This window comes from Puma concolor, chromosome B1 (assembly GCF_028749965.1).
Source record: "Puma concolor isolate L17-30 chromosome B1, mPumCon1.1.hap2, whole genome shotgun sequence".
In the NCBI taxonomy this organism is placed as follows: domain Eukaryota; kingdom Metazoa; phylum Chordata; class Mammalia; order Carnivora; family Felidae; genus Puma; species Puma concolor.
In genome coordinates this window covers 43,934,975-43,950,283 of record NC_141670.1, presented here as the reverse complement: position 1 = coordinate 43,950,283, position 15,309 = coordinate 43,934,975, and the positions used below count along the sequence as shown (strand labels likewise).

The window sequence follows — 15,309 nt, the reverse complement described above, 5'->3', positions numbered from 1 at the left end:
CAGCCTGACTAGTTTTTAGTTCTTTTATCCCTGCAGTAAGGGATTCTCTAACGTCTTCTATGCTTTTCTCAAGCCCATCTATTATCCGTGTAATTGTTGTTTTAATTTCTGGTTCAGGCATCTTACATCTGTATTGATTAACTCCCTGGCCATTACTTCTTCTTCCTACTCTTTTTTTGGGGGTGAATTCCTACATATTGTCATTTTGTCTAAGTCACTGTTGTGTGTGTGTGTGTGTGTGTGTGTGTGTGTGTGTGTGTGTGTGTGATTTTCAGAAAAGCCACTTATATTCCTCCCCCTGATAGTAATGTCTTTATTAGGAAAAGATAGATAGATAGATAGATAGATAAATAAAAGGGCCTTTACTGCCTTGAGCCTGGTACTTCAGGAGGTGTTTCAGAGTGTACACTCTGCTATTGTGTTTTGGCTTCTCCTTCCCTCACATCAGTCCTCTGCAGAGTTTCTCCTTGCCTGCAGTGGAGGTGTTTGTGCTTTGTTCACTGTTTGTCAAGTTTTAGCTAGGTGTATGCTGGTCTTCTTGTTAAAAGAAGTTAGATCCAAAAAAAGAGGATAGATCCTATTTCCCCTAGATCTGATGCTCTGCATTACTCTATAATCAGTAGACTTGGTTTATGCTGGTGTTCTGGGAGAGGTGCCTGCTACACTGTCAGGTGGACTTGCCCTAGCGGAGATGCACCTGCAGGGCTCAGTTGGGTGTGGCTTGGTTTAAGCAGCTCCAGCCTCCACTGGATGGTGTTGTGTTGCTCAGTGAAGTGGTTCAGTGCTTATGGGTGGGAGGAAATGGTGCTACTCTGCTCTCTTCAGGAAGCTCTCACAGAAGAGCAAACATTCACGTCTCCTTTTCCCCCAGCTTCCATCAAATCCCTGCCTTCATTAGGTCTCTGTGTTTGAGGTGTCTGGCTGCTAGGCAGCATAGTATTCCTGTGTTTTGTCTCAGGGGCATGGCTGGATTTCAAACCTCCAAATTTTAGGGATCTGTATGATGTGGTCCTGCACTGATACACTGGGGAGTGTTTTGCCACGCTGTGGCTGCCTCCAGTTCATCCCAGAAAATGGTCACTGGACTGCACAGTGGTTTGGAATTTATGGTAGAGCACAGCAAACACCTGGCACCAAAGTTTTTTGCCCTAAGTTGGTGTCTTTGTTCGTATGCTAGTGAACATTGCAGAATGTTGGGTCCACCAGTTCTTTTGTCCCCAGAGAGGCTGTGCCACCACTCCAAAATGCATTCCCAGAAAGGGAACTGTTTTTCCCTTTGTGACCCACGGGATCCTCAGACCATGCATCCCATTTGCCAGTCTCTGGCCTCCTTGCCCTCCGAGTACTGAGTACCGTTAAGCCCACCAGGCACGGCCCTGGCATTGCATGGACTTCTAAAACTTAAGACTTTGTGCTCCACTGCTTATTAAAGCTTTCTGTGGTCAGTCCCTCTCCTTTCTCCTCTTCAATGGTTTTAGGGAAGAGTTTTTCTTGTGCAGTCCCCTGCACGTGCTTTCACTCTTTGTCTCTCTCTTTCTCTCGCTACTCTCCCATGTTCATGATTTCCTTCCCTCTGTGGCACCTGCAGTCCTTTTCTCCCCCAAATTAATTCTCTATAGCTCCTACCTTCCATAAGGCCATTTTTCTACCTGTAGATGTGCAGTTTGTTCTTTAAGCCCTCTGATCAATTTCATAGGTTTTCAGAATGATTTGATATGTATTTAACAGTGTTCAAGGGACGAGCCAAGCTTAGTGTCCCCCTACTCCTCTACCATCTTAACTCCTCCCATCAGTAGAATTTTTTAAGTGGAAGAGAAATAAATGTGTATCCTTAGCTTAGTAGATCTTCTAGTTCATTTCTTGGTAAAATGTATAGGATTATCTTAATAAGAGAGATCAAGGCCTCAGAAATTCCTTAGCATAAATTATTCTGTGAATGTTAGTATCCAGAGGGAGCCCACTCATTTCATTAACATTTGGTCCCAAACTCCCAGACTCAAAATCTATCACACATTTTCAGTATAGATGATACCCCACTGTCTTTGGCCCCTAGAAAAGTTCTTTGTAAGTGGTAAATGTGTTGGTAAGATAGATACAAGGAATATAGGAATGGTGGCTATTGGAAGATAGTACTTGTGCATTTATCTGAGGTAAAATGGAGTATCTTAGAAACAAATTGTGCTATTGTAGAGTCTATAAAAGTGAGAATATCACTAGGAAGTTTCAAGAATTATATAATGGAAGTTGCAGGTATTCAAAGTGGTTATTCAGTTGAGCTTAGTGTGTGTGATCTCATGAATGGTAATGGATTGCTTATAAAGTATCTGTAAGATCGCTTATGTTAATAGTGATCTCATTTAATTCAGTATTCCAAATTCACCAATTCCTAAAATGTATTTACATAGGTTGAGATGGCTACGTGATCTCCCACTGGTCCTCTGAACCCTGGCTCAGTTTGGAACTTTGTATGGGTCAGTATTATATTCTTGTTATTAGTGAACTCTGGCATCTGGTGTGGTATGAGACACCCATTCCTAAAATTTTTGGCTTACCACAGTGGCAATCCCCTTCATTGGTTAAAAAATAAAGTAAATTGTTATTATACATATATAGTGGTTCAAAGAGCTTTATTTATCTCATATAATATTCTAGAGGTAGGCATGTTATCAGAGGCATTTCAGCAACCTTGCTGTAATGACATTTTCCATTTACTGTAATGGTCTTTATTCTTGCTTAGCAATCCCTTGTGTCTCTGGTAGAAGGTGGCTTCCCAGCACAAAATCTTCATACCAGTCCATGGAATCAAGGAAAGAAGAAATGAGAGTGTACTTAGCTTCTACTTACTGATATTAACTTGATGTTTTGGATATATAATATCTACTGCTTTTCCTCTGGCCAGAATCTAGTCACATAACCACATCTGGTTGCAAGAGAGTCTGAGAAATGTTTTCTTTAGCTTGGTTTCTGTTGCCCTGCTATTAATAAGAAACTTCTGTCACTAGTGGAAAAAAGAAGGAATGGATATTGGGAGGAAATGCCAGTTTCTATGCTATCTTTCCTCTCTCTTTAGCTCAGCATTAGTCATTATAAGTTATGGTAGCATGATACTCTTTGTACTAGTCATGTTTGTCTGGAGTGCTGAAGTTTATATACAGAAGGCAGAGATCAGTATGGATTTGAATATCATCAACTGTTTTATTGATGATAATAAGTAAGATTTCACAGTAAACTCCTAGCTTCATCCCTTCCTGTTAGAGATCTCAGGTAGGATTTTCTTAGTACCATTTTCTAGGAGCTGTCCAATTTTCACATGACTACTGTGGAAAATATCCTATTAATATAGTATGGTCTAATAATACATTTATTCATATTTGTTTATACTGTAGTGGGTACCTAACCAGATCTGGTCCAATTGCAGTACTCTCCAACCTTGCTACAGTTGGTCTGTGTTAAGGTGAGCATCTGACTCATGTTAAGGGAGATTGGGAAGTCCTGAGTCTCTTCTCTGGAATTTTGGGCCATTGAACAAGAGAATTTTCCCTCTAAGTACTCAAAATATCATATGTATAGCTCTAGAGTTTTTGACAGCTATGCTTTTGACCATGTGGAGAAAGGTGGGCCTCAAAGAAATGGAGAAATGAAGCTGGAGTGTAATCATATATGAAAACAAGAGAAAGGGAGATAAACTACTTATATTTCTTCCTTTAATGCCAGTGTAATAAATAATATTTAATCTGCCTGTTCTTGTCTCATAATTTTTATGGATTTTCTGGACTTGTTAGAAGTGGTTATTTTTCCATCATTTCAGTTGGTGTACAGCAGTACTCTATAGTTTATTAAAGGTGGAAAAGCATTGTAGGTCAAGGGGCTTCAGATTCTATGAGTAAGACTTATTTATCTTAAATTGCTCTTAAGACTGTTTTAGAAGCCATGAAGAAAAGATTTCTACTCTCTCCTCTCATCATTCGTGGAAAGTTTAAATTGGTTCTATCTGCAAATTCTTTGAAAAATGTAGCATTGATATGGCCTCTTTTAATAAAAATAGGGGATCACAAAAAAGAAAATATAATGAAATTAGTGGGGTAACATTGGAAATATAATTTAGAAGAGATTACTAAGAAGTTTGTTTCAAACATTAATCTTTGAAAATCTCTATTGCTTTGGGGCACCTGGGTGGCTCAGTTGGTTGAGCATCTGACTCTCGGTTTCGTCTCAGGTTATGATCTGACAGTTCATGAGATCAAGCCCCACACTGGGCTCTGCACTTGTAACGTGGAACCTGCTTGGGATTCTCTCTCTTCCTATCTCTCTGCCCTTCCCCTTTTCACGCTCTCTTTCTGTCAAAATAAATAAATAAACTTTCAAAAAAAATATGTATTGCCTCAAAGAGAGTAGGTATGGTTCGTATTGGAGGTCTTGATTTTGGATGTCAAACTCCATAAGGAAGAATGATTATGGGATATAGTTATCCAAGGTGTTGATTTTTTCATTCATTGAATAAATATTTATATAACACTTTAATTGGGTATGGCACTACCCTTCTAGCACTGGAAACCCAGTGATGGACAAGACAAAAAAAAAGATGTATATTGGAGGTTATAGTCCAGATGGAGGTTATAGTCCAGTGATGGGGTCAGGCAATAGACATAAAAAGAAGAGCAGTGTTGCTGAAGTGTAGTAAACCAAACTGAGTAAAGACCGTGGCAAGAAAATTGGATTTTATCCTTGGGGTAGTATGAAGCCCTTAGAGATATTTAAGTAGGAGACTAATATATGATTTTTATTTATTTATTTTTTAATGACTGATTTATGGTATGGAGAATGCACTATTTTAGGGAGTGGAAAAACAAAAGCAGGGAATCACTTAGAAGGCTGTTGTAGAATATTAGAAGAGAATTGATGATAGCTCAACTAGAGTTGTAGCCAGTGAGAAGGTAAGAAGTAATCATACTCTGGCTATATTTAGGAGATAGTGTCAGTAAGACTTGGATTAGGTGGTAGATGCAGGCAGTAATGCGAAAAAAGAAATCAAGGAAGATTCTTATTTTGGCCTGAACATCTGGTTGACTAATTGTCCTAAAAACTGAAATAAGGAAGTCTAGGGGTAAATCAGAGTATGTTGAACCGAAGATGAAGTTGAGTTAGATGTCAGGTTATGAAAGCTAAAATTTTAGCTAACATTTCATTGGCTCCCTTTATTCTAGTTGAGAGGAGGTAGCCTTTTATTCCATCTAACTGGAAACATAAGCCAGTAGTCTCTAACAGCAGTCAAGGAGTATAGCCTAAATATTCCTAATGCTCAATGCTATATATGAGGATTGCCTAAATTTTTTGCAATAATTTTCCAATACTTATATCTATTGCCCTAGTACCAGCCATGCACAAATATCTATGCCAGTGTATTTACTATTTAATTGTATCCCATAGCATTTTATAATAGTGTATAGGCAATCTAAATACACTATTTGGACTATGGAAGGACAGATTCTTTTAGTAGATTTGGTTGCTATACTGGATATGAGGTAACATTTTGACATGTGACTTCACATTTGCAAAGTGTTGCCCTTTTAGTGTTTCCATCTTACTCTGGAAAACACAGACTGGTCTGAGAGAAAGTCTCTAACACTAATGAAAGATGGTATTCAGGAGAGAAATTAATATAAAGCTCATTGGTATCTTCACAAAAGATGGACTAATAAAAAATAGGCTAGTTGAAGAACATTAGTTTTAAGAGAATTCATTTGACTACGGATCTTTCTCAACTTATGATGGGGTTACATCTTGATAAACCATACATTTAATACACTTAACCTACTGAACATCAGAGCCTAGGCTATGATGAGCCTACCTTAAAGGTGCTCAGAAAGAACCCTTACATTAGCCTACAATAGGGCAAAATCATCTAACACAAAGCTTATTTTGTAACAAAGTATTGAATATCTCATGTAATTTTTTGGATACTATATGAAAAGTGAAAAACAGAATGGTTATATGCATACAGAATGGTTGTAAGTATATTGGTTGTTTATGCTTATGATCATGAGGCTGACTTGGAATTGTGGCTTGCTGCTGCTGCCCAGCATCACAAGTGAGTATCATACCACTTAGCCCAGGAAAAGATTAAAATTTAAATTCTGAAGTACAGATTCTACTGAATGCATATTGTTTTTGCACCATCATAAATTAAAAAAAAAATGTTAAGTTGAAATGTGAGTCGGGAACTGTCTGTATTCTGTGACTAAACATAATTTTTATATTATAGCTCCAAACTGGATTGAATTATCCAATTTCTGACTTGTCCTGGGTAATATCTTGGTGTTTAACAAGTCCTGAATTGGCATTCTTGACCCGGTATTTCAGATTTACAAGTGAACTGATTAGACATTGTGAATACTTAGAAATAACATTGTCTGTCCTAATGGTACTATACAATCACCTTTGATGGACCAATGTTTAAAACTGGTGAAAAGAGAATTAGGAAATGGTAAAGAAAGAAAAAGAATGTTGGGGAAGATGTAGTTAATGAAAAGAGCAGGTAAACAAGAGAAATCCTCTTGATCCTAAAAGAAAATGGAAAAGGATTAGATGGGAATTCACAGTGGCTAAATAAACATCATGTTAATTAATTCTCATAACAATCGAGGTAGATACTGTTTACTTTTATAGATGAGGCAGCTGGGCTTAGCAAGCTTCATTTTAGAGAAGGTAACTGTGCTAGGCAGAATTTTTTTTCTTAAAGTTTTAATTTAAATTCTAGTTAATTAACATACAGGGTAATAGTAGTTCAGGGAATAGACTGTTCCTGATATATAATTCCAATATAGTGATTCAACAATTCTGTACAACACCCAGTGCTCATTGCAACAAGTGTACTCCTTATCACCTATCACCCATTTAACCCACCCACTCCCTAACTGCCTGTCCTCTGGTAACCATCAGTTTGTTCTCCATAGTTAATAGTCTGTTTCTTGGTTTGCCTGCCTCTCTCCTTTTCCCCTTTGCTCATTTGTTTTCTTTCTTCAATTCTGCATATGAGTGAAATCATATGGTATTTGTCATTCACCGACTTATTTCACTTAGCATAATATTCTCTAGTTTCATCCACGTCATTGAAAATGACAAGATTTCATTCTTTTTTTATGGCTGAGTAATATTCCATTGTGTGTGTGTGTGTGTGTGTGTGTGTGTGTGTGTGTGTGTGTGTGTGTATATATACATATATATGTATATATATACATACATATACATATATATATGCATACATATACATATATATGTATATACACTACTGTATCCATTCATCAATTGATGGACACTTGGGCTGTTTTCATAATTTGGCTAGTGTAGATAATACTGTTATAACCATCAGGGTGCTTGTATCCTTTCAAAATAGTATTTTTGTATTCCTTGGGTAAATACCTACTGCAATTGCTGAATCATAAAGTACTTCTATTTTTAACTTTTTGAGAAACCTTCATACTGTTTTCCACAGTGAGTCCACCAGTTTGTGTTCCCAACAACAGTACAAGAGGGTTCCTCTTTCTCCACATCTCAACAACAGCTGTTATTTCCTGTGTTGTTATTTTTAGCCAGTATGAAAGGTGTGAGGTGGTATCTCATCATGGTTTTGGTTTGTATTTCCCTGATGATTGATGTTGAACATCTTTTCGTGTGTCTGTTAGCTATCTGGATGTCCTCTTTGCAAAAAATGTCTCTTCAAGTCTTCTTCCCATTTCTTAACTGGATTATTTGTTTTTTGGTTGTTGAGTTTGATAAGTTCTTTATAGATTTTGGATACTAACCCATTGTCAGATATGCCATTTGCAAATATCTTCTCCTGTTCCGTAGGTTGCCTTTTAGTTTTGTTGATTGTTTCCTTCCACTGTGCAGACACTTTATTTTGATGTAGCCCCAATAGTTTATTCTTGCATTGTTTCCTTTTCCTCAGGAGACATATCTGGAAAGAAGTTGCTATGGCCATTGTCAACATTTAGGTCTTTAATCCATTTTGAATTTACATTTGTGTATGGTGTAAGTAAGTGGTCTAGTTTCATTCATCTGCATGTTGCTGTCCAGTTTTCCCAACACCATTTGTTGAGGAAACTGTCTTTTTTCCATTGGATATTCTTTCTTTCTTTCTTGATGATTAATTGACCATACAATTGTGGGTTCATTTTTGGGTTCTATATTCTGTTCCATTGATCTATGTGCCTTTTTTTAAACTTATATTTGCCATTACCATACTGTTCTGGTAACTACAGCTTTGTAATATAAGTCAAAGTCCAGAAATGTGATGCCTCCAGCTTTGCTATTCTTTTGCAGGACTGCTTTGTGATTTAGGGTCTTTTGTGATTTCATGCAAATTCAAGACTCTGCTAGCATTCAGGCCTTGGATTAATCCCCTTCCTTTGAGTTGGGGTAGAACCAGTGAATATGTGATGGAATGTCAATCCTGTGATTATAGTTAATAGTAAAGATGAAGGAATTTTGAAGATGTAATTAAGGTCCATAATTAGTGAACTTTGAGTTAAGCAAAAAGGAAGATCATTCTGAGTGAGCCTGACCTAATCATGTGAGCCCTTTAAAAGATGGGAGATGTCAGAGAGATTCTCTTGCTGGCTTGGAAGAAACAACCTGTCACGTTGTGAGAGGGCCATGTGACTAGGTTGTGAGGGGAGTTCTAGGAGCCAATTGAAACCCCTGCCAGATGGTAAGCAAATGAAGCTATGGCTACAAAAAAAACCCCTGAATTCTACCAACAACCAATGAGCTCAGAAGAGGACTTCAGCCTCTGATGAGACTGCAGCCCCAGCCAGTAACATTATTTAGCCTTATGAGACTCTTGAGCAGAGAGAGACCTCACTTGTGTAACATAAATGGGTGTTGTTTTAAATTGCCAAGATTTTGGTAATATTTTACACAGTGATGAAAACTAAATACAGTAATGAAGGGAAAAGGTAGGTAATAGGTTGGCAGCTTTGCTCCTTTCATTTTAGACTTTCTGAAAGTACAATTAGGTTTCTTCAATGAGATTTTGTAATAGACCTGGCTTTTTATATGTTCCTACTCACAAACTAGGAAAAATGAGTATCGTTTTCTTGCATTATCTCTCTATTGCCTTTTTCATAGAGCACTCTCATGGTTTACACTTCTGTAACTCTCCTTTCCCCTCATGATATCTTTTGTGATGCAAATAATTGAAAATGAAACAAAAGGGGAAATAATTATGAGCACTACTTTTCACTTTAATTCTCTTTTATTAAACAATCTCACTAGGAAAACTTTTGAATTAGATGCTAATATTAGAAGGCAAAGTAAATATGTAAGAGAGAATGAACTAAGATGAAGAAGGGAGTTTTAATCAAAATATATTTCTAACTCTGACAGGTTCAAAAAATGCACCATTTGCCTGCTATGAAGAAATACAGTCTCACGCTGATAGGTTTGGGAACTGTGGTAAAATAAGAGGCAAATTTCAATCCTGTTCATGGAGGTATGCCATGGGAATATTAAAGATGCTTTTCTTATGTTCTATAAGATTTTTTTTTTAGTTTTTCTCCCTATATTTCATTCATTCCAGTGGTTTCAAGTATCACATGTGTAAGGGAGTGAATTTTAAATCAAAATCTGTAGCCCTGACATCTTTCTTGTGTTATAGGCTAAATTTCTATCTAATTTTAAACACCTATATGTGGGTGATCATTAGACTTCTAAATTCAATCCAAGATTGAAAGTAATAATATCCATTGCACTTTTCTTCTTTGAACCTGCTCATTTTTCTTTATAAAAATACTATCCTCACTCACTTGATTGTTTGCCCAAGCTGAAGACTGCCCAGAGTCCATAAAATGAAATTAAATTTCCCCTGCATTTGAAAAGCAAGATTTTTGATATTTTGGTCATTAATTTGTTTTAAACATTTATTAAGAACCTACTGTGTGGGGTGACTGGGTGGCTCCGTCGCTTAGGTGTCAGACTTTGACTCAGGTCACAATCTCATGGTTGGTGAGCCTGAGCCCTATGCCAGGCTCTGTGATGACATCTGAGAGCCTGGAGCCTGCTTTGGATTCTGTGTCTCCCTCTCTCTCTGCCCCTCCCCCACTTACACTCTGTCTCTCTCTCTCAAAAACAAATAAACATTAAAAAATATACATTTTAAAAGAATCTGCTATGTGCTGGACACTGAACTAGATACTCATTAGCAAGCATACATGGCCCTTGTGCTTACTGAATTTGTACACTGGTAAACACACCACATAGTTTTGTTTCCTTGGTTGGTTATGCTGTTAATTTTGTTTGGAAATACCTTACTCTGGGGTGCCTGGGTGGCTCAATTGGTTAAGCGTCTGACTTCAGCTCAGGTCATGAACTCACGGTTCATGAGTTCAAGCCCCGCACTGGGCTCTGTGCTGACAGCTCAGAACCTGGATCCTGCTTTGGATTCTGTGTCTCCCTCTCTCTCTGCCCCTCCCCCACTTTCACTTTCTTTCTCTCTCTCTCTCTCAAAAATAAATAAATGTTAAAAAAATAGAAATACCTTACTCTGGCTATTGAAATTCTACTAATTTGTAAACTTTGACTTAGATTTATGAATCATCTTCTCTATGAAGTTTCTCCTAATTGCTAAGTTAGAATGGGTCCTCATCTTAAATCTCTGTGAGAATTAATTTATTGTGGCACTTTTAATGGGATTTATATTACATTTAGTATTAAACTGTAAGGTACTTGAGGTTAAGAGTAACAACTTCTCACTCTTTCCCTCTACAGAGGGATATGAGATACTTGAGTGAATTGATTATTTGACAGTAAGTATATAATTCTTCACAGTGAATAAAAGACCTTTCATTAGCAGCATTGAAAGATAAGCTTGCAGAGTGATTTTCTTTTTAATTTTTAAAATATTTATTCATTTTTGAGAGAGAAAGAGAGAGGGAGAGAGAGAGAGAAGGAGTGTGCATTGGGAGGGACAGAGAGAGAGGGAGACACAGAACTCAAGGCAGGCTCCAGGCTCCAGGCTGTCAGTACAGAGCACAACACAGGATTTGAACTCATGAACTGTGAGATCATGACCTGAGCCAAAGTCAGACGCTCAGCCAACTGAGCCACCCAGGCATCTCTGGAGTATTTACTTTAAATGTTAGTGTTAAAATGTTACATTTTCCCTAGTTACATTTGCCATAAATGGAGAGCTGTACTTGGTTTTGTTTTGGTTTTTTTTTTGTCAAAGAAAGAAAATCTGAAGCATTTCTAACAAATTCCTAACAAATACCTAATGTGTAATAATCATATAATTTTACTATGTTTGCAGGAATCTTCAATGTGGGAGACTAATTTGTACTTACCCTACACGAATTCCTTTTCGCAAAGAAAATGGCGCTGTGATTTATGCTTTTGTACGAAATAATTTATGTATAACCATAGACTACAGATTGCCTAATGCAAATCAAGATCCAATGAAAGTCTCCAATGGTTCTCATTGTGATGAAGGGAGGGTAAATGATTTAAAATCTATTTTTTTAAATCTAGTTTTATTAATTTCTTTAATATTTTCATTTAAGTATCAAATTTCAGTTCATTTCTATGTAACTTTAAATATTTGGATAAGGAGAAAATGAATAAGCTTCATTTTGTCTCCAGATATTAAGAGGGCAATAGGAATGTTTGATCTTCTTCAGAATTTCGGTATTGTGACCAAGGAAACTCCCAAGTGTTTTGGAACTGGAGTGTGAGGAGAGCTATCTTGTGACTATGTTAAGTACTCCATTGCATGGAAATTCACTTTTCTTCTTAGAGAAGAAAGAAGAAATCCCCCTTAGTAATATATGTCTCTTCGTAGCCCAGTAGATAAGAGCACCACTTAGATCAGGCTTCTTAGAATCTATTCTTCAAAACTTCTTATTTTTTGACATTCTGCAAGTAACCTAACCAGTCTGAGATGCCACAACTGGATGTAAGGTGGTGACAGTAATAGCATTTACTCTATGGGGTTATTGCAAAGATTAAATGAGATTTCTGGCACATAGAGCTAAATGTAGATTGGCTATTATTATTGATTATTATAATTAACTATGTTAATTATAAACATAGGAGAAATATAAACATAGGAGAAAACATAGGAGGAATAAACTTACTTGAACATTTCATTTAATTCCTGGCCAGATCTTTGCTTATGAGGAATGATAATCTAGTGTAGGCCTTAAATGCCTCCTTAAAGGATGTATATACCAAGGAGCTCAGTAGCTATATTTTGGCTTTGGAGCCAAAACAACTAAAAAATGAAACATAGTCAACAAATGATTTGATATTATTCAGTCGATAATTTAGTAAGAATAGAATCCATTTTATAACATGGACAGTTCTTCTCAGTGTTAATGTATGAAAACACATTTTACCAGATAGTTTTTAATGATATTATAAATCACATTGATGAAACCTTCTTGGCAACTTTTTTTGGTCAGTAGCATCCTAATATAACAGGACTCTTCATCTCAGTTTCAACTGAGGCAGGCATGCAATAGATACTACACTCAAAGGGAGTTTTAGACACACCATCAAGGCCAAGAACTAATGAGAAAACTCAACACAGTGAAGGTTTAAAAGAATTGTTAGTTTGTTTGCATTTAGAAAGTGTTTTGTGAGGCTATTTTTTTTTAAGTCAGACACTCAACTGAGTGAGCCACCCAGATACCCCTAAAACTATTTTTTTGAAGAGTTGTACTGTGCTTTAACGTTTAAAAGGAAATCATTTTCACATACTACATCCCATTTTAACTTCAAAACAAATCTCAATGCTTTAGAAAAAGTATGATTTGTACTCAGATAAGAAAACTGTATCTTAGGGTAGTTGATATTGCTGTAAATACTGGAGTTGGTAATGTATCCTTAATCCTCTGATTAATACACTTTAAACTTAGAATGATTATATCTGGATGTCTCATACATTCCATAATATAATTTAGATATGTATAGCATATTTTAATAAAAATTCCTATCAACTTTATTAGAGAATTCTAATAATAATTCATATTTGAGGAAAATTTACTATATGTCCTGATGATTTTCTTTCGATGCAAACTTTTGATATATGCGACAAATACAGCATATTCTTTTAACTGTGCTCTTAGGAATAGTTTTGTTAGATTTCAGGGTATTATAAGTGGTTATGTGAACATGATTTTTTTTTGTCTTATTTGTATCTGTCACTTCCCTACATTGAATTATTTTTTTAGCTAATTTTTAAAAATAAATGTTTATTTATTTTTGAGAGAGAGGAGAGAGAGAGAGAGAGAGAGAGAGAGAGAACATGAGTGGGGGAAGGGCAGAGAGAGGGAGACAGAGGATCTGAAGAGGGCTCTGCACTGGCAGCAGTGAGCCTGATGTGGACTCGAACCCACAAACTACGAGATCATGCCCTTAGTTGAAGTCAGACAATCAACAGCCTAAGCTACCCAGACTCCCCTAAAACGAATTTTTTAGAGCAGTTTTAGGCCCACAGCAAAACTGAAAGGAAGGTACAGAGTTCCCATATATTCCCTTGGTCTCACATAAGCATAAGACTATTATCAACATCCCCCACTAGAGTGGTACATTTGATACAATTGGTGAGCTTGCATTGACACATCATTATCACCCAGTCCATAATTTACATTAGATTTATCTGAAAAATTGCAAAATACTTGGAGATAAAACAACACATTTTTAAATGTGCTAAAGGAGAAATTTTAAGACAATTTGAAAAATATTTTGAACTAATTGAAAATGAAAACACAACATAAAAATTTGCAGGTTACAGCAAAAGCAATACTTAGATGGAAATTTATTACATTGAACACTTATGGTCTTATGGTATAAAATTACTGACTTTTATGTCAAGGCAGCTGGACTCCTTTAACATGGAAAAAAGATTTTTTTTCTTTTTTTAGATCTGTGTAAATGGTGAATGTGTAGAATCAAGAATAATTAAGTCTGAATCATCTGTCTGTTCAAAAAAGTGCAACGGACATGGAGTAAGTAAGCACAAAATTTGTTTCCCCAAATTACATCTATTTGAACACTTTTTAAAAAATTAATTAATTAACTAATTTTTAAATTTACATCCAAGTTAGCATATAGTGCAACAATGATTTCAGGAATATATTCCTTAATACCCTTAGCCCATCCCCCCTCCCAAAACCCTTCCAGCAAGCCTCTGTTTGTTCTCTATATTTAAGAGTCTTGTTTTGTCCCCCTCACTATTTTTATATTATTTTTGCTTCCTTTCCCTTATGTTCACCTGTTTTGTATCTTAAATTTCACATGTGAGCTAAGTCATATGATATTTGTCTATCTCTGATTGACTAATTTCACTTAGCATAATACCGTCCAGTTCCATCCACATAGTTGCAAATGACAAGATTTCATTCTTTTTGATTGCCGAGTATACATACACCATTGTATACATTCACCACTTCTTTTTTTTTTTTTTAATTTTTTTTTTTTTAATGTTTATTTATTTTTGGGACAGAGAGAGACAGAGCATGAACGGGCGAGGGGCAGAGAGAGAGGGAGACACAGAATCGGAAACAGGCTCCAGGCTCTGAGCCATCAGCCCAGAGCCTGACGCGGGGCTCGAACTCACAGACCGCGAGATCGTGACCTGGCTGAAGTCGGACGCTTAACCGACTGCGCCACCCAGGCGCCCCTCACCACTTCTTCTTTATCCATTCATCTATCGATGGACATTTGGGCTTTTTCCATACTTTGGCTATTGTCGATAATGCTGCTATAAACATTGGGTGTAAATGCCCCTTCAAAACAGCACACCTATATCCATTGGATAAATACCTAGTAGTGCAATTGCTGGCTCGTGGGGTAGTTCTATTTTTAATTTTTTGAGGAACCTCCATACTGTTTTCCAGAGTGACTGCACAAGTTTGCTTTCCCAGTGCTTTTGCAGAACAAAAGAGATCCTCTTTCTCTGCATCCTTGCCAACATCTGTTGTTTCCTGAGTTGTTAATGTTAGTCATTCTGACAAATGTGAGGTGGTACCTCATTGCGGTTTTGGTTTGTATTTCCTTGCCGATGAGTGATGCTGAGCATCTTTTCATGTGTCTGTTTGCCAACTGGATGCCTTCTTTGGAAAAGTGCCTATTAGTGTCTTTTGCCCATTTATTCACTAGATTATTTGGTTTTTGGGTGTTGAGTTTGATAAGTTCTTTATAGATTTTGGATACTAACCCTTTATCTGATATGTCATTTGCACATATCTTCTCCCATTCCATTGGTTGCTTTTTAGTTTTGCTGATTGTTTCCTTCACTGTGCAGAAGTT

At 36.7% G+C, this 15,309-nt stretch overlaps 1 protein-coding gene across 6 annotated transcripts in view; it reads left to right on the top strand.

Moving 5' to 3' along the window:
- ADAM32 (ADAM metallopeptidase domain 32) overlaps positions 1 to 15,309 on the top strand; it is a 189,561-nt gene that overhangs the window by 133,470 nt on the left and 40,782 nt on the right. For all 6 annotated transcript variants that reach the window (XR_015250076.1, XR_015250077.1, XM_086703656.1 and 3 more), the window contains 3 exons: positions 9,388 to 9,493; positions 11,309 to 11,492; positions 13,923 to 14,006. Coding sequence is in view for 4 of the 6 variants with exons in the window: in XM_086703656.1 (XP_086559782.1) it covers positions 9,388 to 9,493; positions 11,309 to 11,492; positions 13,923 to 14,006 (374 nt within the window). In the remaining 2 variants the exon portion in view is untranslated. The remainder of the gene's footprint in view (positions 1 to 9,387; positions 9,494 to 11,308; positions 11,493 to 13,922; positions 14,007 to 15,309) is intronic.